General features: G+C 39.2%; 1 protein-coding gene across 2 annotated transcripts in view; it reads right to left on the bottom strand.

Annotated features, from left to right (window-relative positions):
* The window catches only part of fam120b (family with sequence similarity 120 member B), a 44279-nt gene that overhangs the window by 1118 nt on the left and 31053 nt on the right, over nucleotides 1–12108 (bottom strand). Inside the window, exon 15 of one of the 2 annotated variants that reach the window (XR_015776738.1) lies at nucleotides 369–474. Coding sequence is in view for 1 of the 2 variants with exons in the window: in XM_088078314.1 (XP_087934440.1) it covers nucleotides 450–474 (25 nt within the window). In the remaining variant the exon portion in view is untranslated. Of the gene's footprint in view, nucleotides 1–346; nucleotides 475–12108 lie in introns of those variants that run through there. The other variant, XM_088078314.1, reaches the window with a different exon arrangement.

The following is a 12108-nucleotide window of genomic DNA, read 5'->3' as shown; positions in this document are numbered from 1 at the left end:
GTATAAACTTGATAATTAACTTAATTGCTATCAGGTTGTGGATGGCTTTTTAAGTGCATGCTTTGTGTATATATAAAGAAAATATCCTGGAAAAATTCAATTGTTTGCCAAAACATCATAATAAATCATATAGTGTGGGAAGCGGTTTCCTGTTTTATTTCTTTATTATATGTGTAAGCTGTAGTCCCTCTTATGAAAAATATAAATGGACATGATTTCATGCCATTTTATGTTGACACTGTGGTTTGGATCTTTCTCTTTGGGATAGATATGGTTATCAAAGGGCAGAATTTAAATAAAGGCTAATTTAAATAGTTTTTAAATGGTAACAACATGAGGACTCCCGGCAGGTGTGACTGAGTACTCACATCTCTGCATCCAATTTCATTTACATCTGAAGGCCGCGATGGTGAGTCGTGACATCAAACATCGTCTCTGCTGGAGGCAGGCTAAGTGTCACCTGGGGGATTCCTCCTGTGGGACAGTGCAGATTACAGGGACAGCACAATGGATAACACCAATTATGAGGACATCAGCTGTTATCACCGGGATGTCACAAGTGACGGCACACCCAGTTACAGTCACAATAACTGACTAGTCTACTTACACAGGGTCTACAGGGGGCAGCCTGTTATTATTCAGATCCAGAAAGTTAAGACCCCTTCATTTAGAGGGAAAACTAAACACAAATTATATAGATAGCACATGTGATAGTTAGCAGTTATACTCTATATGATCATTCCTGCTGCTGACAGAGAAACAGCTGAATTACAGGTCAAATACATATGAAGGTTTATTATGGCTTATGTGTGAACATGGTCATGAACGATCTCTGCTGATGTCTTTTTACATTTGATTTGTTTTCACACAATATATGAAGGTTTCTGTGGTTTCCTGTTTAGATTATTCAAGGCTCTTTTTTCTCAATATGTTACTTTAAATGAAAAAAAAAGGATAACTTTCTGCATGTTTACAAAAATCCAGAGAATTAAATGTAACTAAACTCAAGTACTATACTTAAGTTCCAATTTTGGGTAGTTTCACCATACTGGAGTGTTTTATTCCAATGAAATGTCCTGACTATACTCCACTACACTTCAGAGAAATATTGTACTTTTTACTCCACGACAACTTTTTAATAATTTTAGTTAATAGTGTCTTTACAAATTAAGATTTTTGCACATAGACCATATACAAATCTATAAGTGAAGGTGAAACTACTACCCTATTGATTAGGAAATTTATTGGTGACCATTTTGAAAGTCCGTTTTACACTGTTTTTTACATGCAAAAACATTTCATGGTTCCTACTTTTACATATGTGGATTAAATTGATTTGGTTTTTTTTCTGCCATAAGAACTTTTAATTTTTTGCTGATGGTGCGTACATACTTTTGCTTTAACAAATATTTCAGTGCAGGACTATTACTAGTAACAGAGTATTTTTACAGAGTGGTATTAGTACCTTTGCTTTAGTGAAGGATCTGAATACTTCCTCTGCCACTGAGAACAGTGACACCTTGAGAAGTACTAGAAGCCCCTGTGCTTTTCCTCTTTGATGCAGACTTATGAAGCAACTAAGCCACTAATGCATTTAGATTTTTAGAAGACCAGCATCTTTGCTCCTGCTGTGACTGAGGCAGACTGCCTTTCAGCGGACAGTAGGGGGCCACAAGAGTGCAGTGGAGCCTTTATGTTCCTTCATGAGCTGCAGCAGCAAGTTTTCCACTTTGAATGACTCAACAGCTCATCAGAAAAGCCATTTGTCAGCATCAGCAAATGAGCTGCATGATTTCTGTTTGTCAGGTGAATAAAATCACATAGGGATAAAATGCCAGTTTGGGAAAAATATGTACTGATGTCCCATCAGTTAAAAATAGTTAAATAACAGCAGACAGACAAATACATCAGCATTAAGAACCCCAAAACCAGTCATTTTTGTCAAATTTATGGCATACTCAAAAAATAATTGCAGAAAGTAGTAGCACAACATACAAGCTCAGACACCTGAGATTATTAATTTTTCCAAAAGATTCAACCATTGTGGTTAAACTTTGAGATGATTCAAAAGATATAAAAGACACCCTATGTCCTGATGTAATATTGTAACTGAGGTTTTCTGAATTTCTAATAGGAAAATACAGCTTCAGTTGTTGTAGCAATCGTTTTGAGATGATTCAGGATACAGCTTGCAGTCTAGTTAGCTTCACTCAGCAACATGCTTTGACACATCATGTGAACTTCTCATGCAGATTTTGCAATACGTGCTAACATGTTTGCAAACACTTGTCTAAAATGAGACAGAAATCTGAGAGCAGCAGAGCTATCAGTGGGGTAGACTGTAAGTACTTTCACATTATAGGGATTAAATGTTAATATGAGGATTTTTTTTTCTGAAAGATGTTGAGGCTAATGGTGTTTTCCATACATACTTGAAAAGTCTGAGGAAATTCATTAACCTCGACCTAAAAATCCAAGATAGCTGCTCCGCACATCAACAGTCAGCATAATGTTTCATTATTAACTGGCATTGTTAATGACATCTTGGTTTTCTGACTTGTTTTGGAACCTGATTAACTTGGACGTGAAGTCATCCTCAGATCGGACGTACAACTTCAGAGGTAAATGGAACATAGCCCCAAATGTCCTCAAATACAAACTCCCCTGCATACACCTGAACTGGGCGGAGCTGCTGTTTGTTTATCATCTGCCCCCTGGCATCCTGACATTTTACAAAACTGGCCCCCAAACAAAGTAAGCTGAGTATCCCTGCTCTACATTGTTTTGGTGCTAGTTGTTGTGTCTCAGTCACTTTCCCTACCAGGCAGCCCAGGAATTTGAACTGCTGACCCTCTGGTCACAAGGTCACTTCTACAACCATTTGGCTACTGTCCTCCACAAATATTTATATTCTGTTGTTTGCATGTTTGTCCTCTATGTCCCGCTGAAGTATTTTGTTGCAACCCCCACAATTCAAAAAAAAAAAAAAAAAGAGAGAGAGAGAGAGAGAGTTACTCCTGCATGGCTCTGAGCCTGTATAAGTGTAAATTTACACATTTTTTGAGTCTGCTATAAATTTGACAAAAATTGGTTTGGGGTTTTTAACGCTGATGTGTTTGTCTGTCTGCTGTTATCTGACCTTAGTGGGTGACTCAACATCCCAAATCCCCCCATCTTCTAATACTCCCTTTCTCTCTCTCTCTCTCTCTCTCTCTCTCTCTCAGCCACAACACACACACACACACACACACACACACACACACACACACAGTCTGCAGTGAGAGTGACATATTTATCTACAGAGGAAAGGAGGAGGGAGAACAGAGCAAGATATGAGCCTAAAAACAGACACCAGGCAGGTAGTCACAGATAAATCTGTGTGTGTGTGTGTGTGTGTGTGTGTGTGTGTGTGTGTGTGTGTGTGTGTGTGTGTGTGTGTGTGTGTGTGTGTGTGTGTACGCGCACGGTGCTGTTCCTATCTGAGACGAGCCAAATCATTTAGATCAGTAGTAGAGCAGCATCTAGAGAAGAGTACATTTGAATGGGAAGTTTAAAAGAAACAGTTGAAAGACCTAAAAGAGAGCTGGCGGTCTGTGCTCTGCGTTGTCAAGGAAACACAGTCATTTTTTGCTCTTGTCTAGACCTGATAATCTATAGACCTCAATATCTGGTGAGAAGGAGACACATTTTCCAATCCGAGTCATCCTCTGCTATCTCTCTCTGTGTGTGTGTGTGTGTGTGTGTGTTTTTACAGAGCAGCTCTTTCCCAGACCAGTGATAAGTGTCACCTCAGTGGGGGCTTTGACACCTGGGCTGGTGTAAAGAGGGGGGTGGGGGACGTGAGAAATCTGGGGTTCACACCTCATTGATGATAGGAGATGATCCTGTAACTAACCTAATACACACACGCTCTCTCTCTCTCTCTCTCTCTCTCTCTCTCTCTCTCACTCACACACACACACTCACACACACACACACACACACACACACACACACACACACACACACACAGAAACACACTTCAACAGAAGCCGGCAGCTTTGCAAATTTTAGCCCAGGGATGCGTACTTGTTGACTGCCAACCATTTTCCAGACGGTGTTTTACATTTTCTAGTTTTCATTCACAGATGATACATTACAGAGAAAGTTAAAAATACTTTTTTGTGTCTAACATTTATAGAGTACCGCAGGAATGAGTCCTAAAACCTGAAAGTAAGTTAGCATTTGAGCACCGGCGGTTGCCTTGTCTGGAAGTCAATGTTGTTGTTTTTTTTAATTGAGTTTTTTGTTAGAAGCCTAAAATAAGGTCTGTGGTTAAAACAACCTTTAGAAACTTTCACATTTTGTTCTTAGACATAAAATAGATCAATGAATACCCTGCTTGAGAACTTTGAAACTTTTATGTGTCTTAAAAACCGTGGTTGCTAATAAGTGGCTAAATGAGACTACAGAACGTCATCGTGGCTTTCCAGCCTTGTTGTGGTAGTGACTTTGAGCCATGCGACCGTAGTGCAGAATGCTTATAGTCTAATGTTAAATTTTTCACTTATGAAAACTGGATTTAGGCTTCCACAATCCTACATGGGGTGTTCATTTGTAAAGATTATCTTGCTGAACAAAACAGTCTGAAATTCATGGTATGCTCTAAAAAATATTTGCCACACATGTAAATCACACGATGAAACCACAGGAATGATCCTGTCACTGTCATGACAGCCATTATTTTGTCAAACTGGATTCCTACTGTGTAAACTGTGTTCACACTGAGGCAGCTAATGGCAGCTCAGAGAGGGACAGTCCACTGTATGTCCCTGTTTAGGAGAGATGATGTCTATGTTCTTCAGGTTCTCTTAACTTTAACAACAAACCTTCATACTGCCAGTCTGCCAACCCTATAAACTCTCTCTCTTTGTCTCTTGCTCCCACACTCACTCTCTCTCTCTCACACACACACACACACACACACACACACACACACACATCCTGTTCCTTTTGACAGATACATGCTAAAGAGAGACTGGGACTCATTTGAACTATTTAAGGCGTCTGTGAGAGTTTTTTCTTCCTGTCTTGTGCCTTGCTCAGCAGCATTTTCTGGGTGTGCGTACAGTTTTTCCCTCTGTCATTAACTTCAGATCTTATTATCTCTTTCACACAGTGTCTCTCTTGCTCATACAACTACTCACACAGACGGAGGACATTTGAGACACAGGCTAACTATGCTAAGGTGGATAAATCTGAAAATGTTAACACATGAAAATGAACTAAAACTACTGATTTTTTGTAATTATTATTATTTCAGTCTTCTGGCAAAATGAACAGACTGATGCTGTGTGTTTGGGTATACTGACATTTAAATAGCAGAAGAAGAAGGAAAGCTCTTTCTTTAATGTTCCCCTTGTGTATGTGGGAAAAATGAACCCACAGTAAATAGACTGATAAACAAACTGATGTAATTCTAAAATGCTTGATTTGTACACAGCAAGACAACTGCATGACAGGATGAGGAGAGGATGGTCGAGTGTGTGTATGTGTTTGTCAGTCCCATGTTAAAGGGAAGTGTTGGTGCTAATCAAAGAGCAGGATGAGGTGGCATGTACCTGCTGAAGAGCTATCAGCTTTTTTACTGTGCTGTTTTCCCCCAACCACAGTGTGTGTGTGTGTGTGTGTGTGTGTGTGTGTGTGTGTGTGTGTGGTGAGTCTGTGTGTGAGCTGAGGGCAGAATTATAAGCATCAAACACTTAACTTTCTGCTTTATGGTGAAAGTTTTATGTATAAACGTTACAAATGTCTTTAATTCTTAATTCTGCCCCTGTGTTCTCCCCTCTGAAATCTACTCCTATGCTAGGCAGACATGTTTCTCTATTTTATTTTTCCACTGCAGATAGTACCCCGTAGCGATCGATGGCATGTGAAACTGCCGTGGCACCATCTTCAAAGTGATACTCGATGCATCCTTTAATCTGCAACCAAACAGAGGAACTTCTGTACTTTGTCTATTATACGGCATTGCGTTTGCGGGCTTTCATTTTTTAAATCAGGATCAAGTGAATAAAAAAATTGTGACCTCTATTGATGATAACTTGGCGGTTTCAAAATAGCAGGTTTGTGCAGTGGTCTGCAGTGTTTTGACTCCACTGTCTAGTGTCATCTCGGCTCACTGGAACCTTGAACCAAGGTGATACAAAAAGAAGTGTTATCCAGACTCTTGCAAAACACTGTTCAAGCGGAGCAGAGCCGTGTTGCACTATGCCGTGGAAATGCTGCACGGATGAGGTGAAGTATTCAGTCTGTGGCTTGATGACTCTGTGATACACAATGTTGTCTTCTGAATTCCCCCACAGTCATCCATGTGTCCAGTTGGAGAAAGATGACCTGGCAACACCTGGCTTGCACCTCCTCACTAGTGAAATGTCAACATCTTCTCCCTCTTCTCTTATTTTTTCACTGTGATCAAAGAGTTTCCAGTCAGGCATTTACAGTCATGACTTGTGATTTACACAGAGGAAGACGCCACTGTGGTGTGACTTTTAAAGGTCAGTTAAACTGCTGCTTTTCCTGCTTTTTTTCTCAGAAGAAGAAGCCTCTCCACAGTAGATTCTGAAAGCAAGTGACTAATTAAGATATGCATGTCATGTTTTTGGCATGTTCCACTGAGTGCTGTTTTCACTTTAAAACCCAGCTGGCTTGAATTTTTGCCATGTGAACAAACTTGCAACACAAACTAGACAATGGATTCTATCTGAAATAATCAACAGAAGCAGTTCAAACAGTCTTTAAAAATATAAGACATACTTAGCTAAGTATTCCCTGATGCACATGAAACATCTAAGCTGTGAGCACTGTGAGCTGTGAAATAACCATGTAAGGTCCTATGTAATATTGCATTACCTATATATACCATGCTGTGTTTTTTGTTTATTTGTTTGTGTGTTTTTTTCCTAATTATTATTATTTAATCCCTTATGATATATGTGATATTGCTGTCATGTGTGATCGGTATTTTCTATCTGATCTTTAAAAAACGTAATAAAATTGAAAAGAAACAAACAGGAAAATTGTGCAGACAGATAAATCAAGCAGTGCGTGCTTTTTACTGAGACTCCGATGATATGGAAAACCACCTGTTTGCTCTCATTATGGCGCATACAGGATGAAAACTGGTTGTATGCTGAGCTATCAGACAAATACAAAAGGATCATGAAGGATAATGCAATGACAAGACAGCAGAATAGGCAACACTCCTCTTGTCACCTGTCAAAGAAGATGCACTTACAAACTGCAATCAAAGCAGATTTCTTAAGGAGTCATTCAACAGGAGGATAAGTTGCTCTGTGTTGAGCTCTGGGATTTCCCTGTTTTCCTGACCTTTGATCGTGGCCCCTGTACCACCTCCCAAACCTGCCTGCTTGTTAACCTGGCGGTCATGCATGTGACCCATCAGCACTTCAGAGGAAGTCCCAACACAAAGTCATCTGTGGAGGGTTAAACCGTTACAGAGAGAACAAGAGAGAACGATGTGAATGAGGATGATGGAAAGGAAGAAGAAGAAGTCAAAGTGTCATGATTCATGCATTAACACAGGAATGCGATTGAGAAGTGGAACAGGCACGGTAGTTTCCAACAGCGGGAGGGGCAGCATGAGCATGACACTGTAGTTAAAGGGATAATCTGCAGCAAAGCAAAGTCCAGGTGTGCTGATGTTCTTCTGATGTTGTAAGGCTCAGAAAAATACAACTAAATATGACCACACTGCAGTTTGTACATATCAATGATGCAGTTAGACTCATGCACATAAATCCACTTGCTACAGTAAAATAGCAAGTCTCTGATCTGTAAGACTTACCCTCCTATTTATTTTTTCTTAATTAAAATACTTATTTATCTGTCTGTTTTGTTGTTGTTGTTTGTCTGTTGTTTTTTTTTTTATTTAATTGTTTTTTTGTAGGTGCTGTTGTTGCTATTTTTGCTTTTGCTGTATTTCTGTTCTTTGTTTTTCTTGTTAGTTTGCTTGCTGGCCTTTTGAAATTGCCTGACAGGTTGCATAAGGTGCAAACTATTGTTGTACTTTATGATTTTTATCTGTACTTGTAAATGACAATAAAACTTAGGAAAAAAAAAAATAGATCACACAATAATAAAAACCCAGACATCTGTGAAGATGACTGTCTCACAGTAATGGACGAAACAATGGATGTTTTTAGTATGAACATAAAATTGCTGCAGATGGAAGCAGTCAATGTGTCAACACTCACCGCACGCACACTGTGGCCCACTGTTTAAATGTACCCTCCACTCAAAAATGTATTTTTCTTTTGTTTATGTCCTCCAAAATATCAGACCTTGATTGTACTGTCTAGTATCCGTGCAAAGTTTGTCGCAAGAGGGCTGCTTTCACATTCCTCTACTAAGGGGGGCAATGTTTTTGCATTCCCTAAAATCTGAGAATCTAACGCACATGGGGAAGCTAGATTAGGTACATTATTAATACTAAAACCAGTGGCTGTCCAATGTGGGAAACACATATTGACAGGGGGACCAGACTTCCACACAGCACCGGCAAAGAAGCTAAAACCTCCAGAACAGAGCTGACTTATCAGTTGAGAGAACAGAGCGTGCAGGTTTTTTTCAGACCCTTATTCAGACCCTTATTCAGACCCCTATCTGCAAAAAACCCCACTGTAGCATAAGTTCTTGTATATTTAACAACCACTATGCTGTCAGCCACCGCCAGTTAGCCTACAAACTGACAAAAAACAAACAAATAAAAGATGCTAACTATATTTAACATCTGTATAATGCTAGTCACCTGACTAAGGCTCAAACATGTACGGCTGAATCTCTCCAATGTTTCCTAACGTGAGCCAGATCCAGAATATCTCAATGAGGGAGAAAGCATCGATCTGTTTCCAGAGCATTTTTTTTCCACTTTTTTTTTTATGTTATTAGTGAAAACTATGTTAAACAAAATATTAATCATAGCAAAGTATTTTTACTTACATTGAAAAATATATAGAGAGGAACTTTATGAAATTTCACAAAAACAAAGTAAAACTGCTGTACTAAAACATGATGTATTTAAATAATTACGAGTACACTGTGAGTGTGTACAGCGCTTGTCTAACCCTTGAAGGTTTTTGTGGATGTCAAACCAACAATATAATAACGGACAAACAGACAGGTACATGGACAAAATTCCTTTCTTGACCTAGTGGATAATGAATTATCTGAACCTCTTCGCTCTGAGCAGAACTAAAGACTTATATATAGCTGTAGAGAGGAAGGATGGATGTCTCTGCACAGATGTCAGGAAAATACAACTGCACTAAATTCCCCCAAATCTGACACAGATCTTCTTAATAAAGACAAAGGAGAAAAAGAGACAAAGTGGTAAGAATGGTCTCAGAAAAGAGAAAACAAAACAGAAGACATCAAGAGAAAAGGAAACAAATAAGCAGAAAGTGGTCTGAGGCTACAAGAGTTTGCAGCTAAAACACTCGCAAACACACACAACCAGATGTGCCACGCAACTCAAGTTTGCATGCTTATATACAGAATGTAGAGTTATGGTTAACCATAACTAGTTGACGACACTGTTGTACTGTTTGTTGAATATTTTCTATGATTCAGTTATTTTTGCACAATCTTACAGTTCCGCATATACACGTACTATGTTGTGTCCATAATGTCTGCGTGCATGTTTTTTTCTGGATCTGTCAACCAAGATAACTTTCGACGCTCAAGACAGAGCAGAGCAACAAAAAGCAGAAGCTTGAGTCTGTCCACCGAGACTCTGTTACAGTTTGTGGAAGGTTGATGCTGACCCAGACGTCAAAATCGAACTGTCCTGAAACAACGGCACATGTCCTAAACCTTATCTGAAGTGCAATCAACCAAAGGAAAGTCACTATTACAGCAGCTGACAGCAAGCTCTGATGATAATCCAGCGTATTTCATTCAAAGGGGAACTACAGGAATTTAACACATCAAAATCTTTTTACGGGTGTTTAAGAAGACTTGTGCATATGTGAGAAACTTCGGGAGGACGAATCAATTCCTCACCTAGAAGGTGACCCGTTCAAGTCTGAAAACAAGTTTCAGTTGTGTCTTTTATAAATTAGCCTCTTACTGCAACTGATTTTCTGGTGATTGCGCAAAATGTTTGTACATTTTGAGTTAAAATAGTTTCCCACACACTCACACCTACACATGCTCACATCTAAACAGACGCACTGAAGGAAACTGACTAATTTGAGTCCTCCCTGCTGCCTTCTTCACATCTCCTTTATCTTCAAACAAACACTCACAACCACAAAACAGGCACACAACTGTCCAATATATAAACAAAACACAAAAATGTTGAGCATGTCTTTTTAAACATTCAAACATCTATTTGTTTTTGTCTGTAATTCTCAAAATATTCAGTTTTATAAATCAGAAAAAAAATTGTCTCTTGTCTTGGGATGAGCATGTCATGGCTCTTCACAATGAAAGCAAATCAGCATTAGCACTAATAACAAAAGCATTACTTTTGGAAAATGTAACAGTATATTTAAGGCATGTCTGTTCGTGGAGACAGTGGTGAGAGACCAACAAAATGGGAAAGAATTTAGGTGGTTGACATTAAACCAAGATCATAATTTGGGCTCAAACACAAAACACCACAACATGGAATGAGTCTCAGCTGCCAAACAACCATCCCTGTGAATCCCTCTGTGTGTGTGTGTGTGTGTGTGTGTGTGTGTGTGAATAATATACCACGCACAAAATGATTGTTAACGTAAGGTGTCCTTTGATGTCTTTACACAAATGTTTCTATGATTTTACGTGTCTGGAAAATATCTCCTGACAGCATAAAAAATGACATAAAGACCCTGAAACTTCAAACAAAGATGTATCCAAGCTTTGTACTATATCATCATCATCTTGTGATATTAAACATGAATTATGCCCATCATCTTATGTTCATCTACTGAGATAATGGATGCTTTATCCATTTATCGCATGGTCTTGCTATCCAGATGTGGGTCGTAGTGGCAGCATGGTGGCCCAGATGGCCTTCCCTTTAGCCCCATTCTGCAGCTCTTTTTAGAGTTCCCAGACCAGATGGGATATGTAATGCCTCTAACGCGTCCTACTCAGACGACTGAACCACCTCAACTGACCCTCTCTCTCCAACAGAGGAGGTGTAGCGTGAGCAGCACATTAGTAAACCGTGTAACAGAGAGTGTCTTGTGTGTGGTTAACAGAAAACCACTCTAGAGTTTGAACCCAGTGTGAACCCAGTGTAAAGCCACCATGGTCTGTCACCCACTGGTCTGTAGACTACTGTTTTGAAGCCTGGAGTTACGAATTTTGGCAGCTGCCATTTTGGTTTTTTTGGAGCCAGTAGTGACCATATTCTGACGAGAGGGTGGAGCTGTGAAGGAGCGAGGGGTGGATCTGACTGAGAACGCAAGGACACAACTGTGGTAGTGACTTGTCAACACAAGGTAGTGATGTCCTAAAGCAAACCCTACTTTATCATCTATTTAGCTCTAAATGGGACCATAATACATAAAATAATATAAGACTCAATCACTAGTTTCAATAAGACTTGAAACTAGTGATTGAGACCATAAACGTATAAGGAAAAGGTTTATCAAGGTAATAAATTAAGTGAGAAGTAGGGTCATTTTCTCAGACTTCTTTAGGCGAGTTTCCCCCTTTTGGCCATTAGAAAGAATAATGGTTTGATGCACTTCTTCATTAGCTTCACAGATGCTTCATCCACTTCTTTTATCCAGTCTAAACACACAGACGATAGATGTATGAAATATCTATTTTACTGACAACCTGTCTAACTTTGTGTCATGTTGCTTGCCTGTTTTAGTGCATACGAACATATTGTTAATTATTATTTCTATCTGCTTCTGTACATTGCTGTTTCTTGTTGCTATTGCTGTTCTGCATGTCTGCATGTTCTGCTAAGTGTGTGTCATCGCTTCATGCTGCATGTGCTAAAATGCTATATGTTGTTGCTGTAAGCTATACGTTGTTGATACATGTTGTGTGCATGGCTATGTTGTGCTAAAATGCTGTATACTGTGGTTATTGTTTTGTACTGTT

The sequence above is a fragment of the Plectropomus leopardus genome, chromosome 1 (assembly GCF_026936395.1).
Source record: "Plectropomus leopardus strain MGB_pleo_1.0 chromosome 1, ASM2693639v1, whole genome shotgun sequence".
In the NCBI taxonomy this organism is placed as follows: domain Eukaryota; kingdom Metazoa; phylum Chordata; class Actinopteri; order Perciformes; family Serranidae; genus Plectropomus; species Plectropomus leopardus.
Note: the sequence above shows the minus strand (reverse complement) of the source record. Positions and strands in the feature narration are given on the sequence as shown.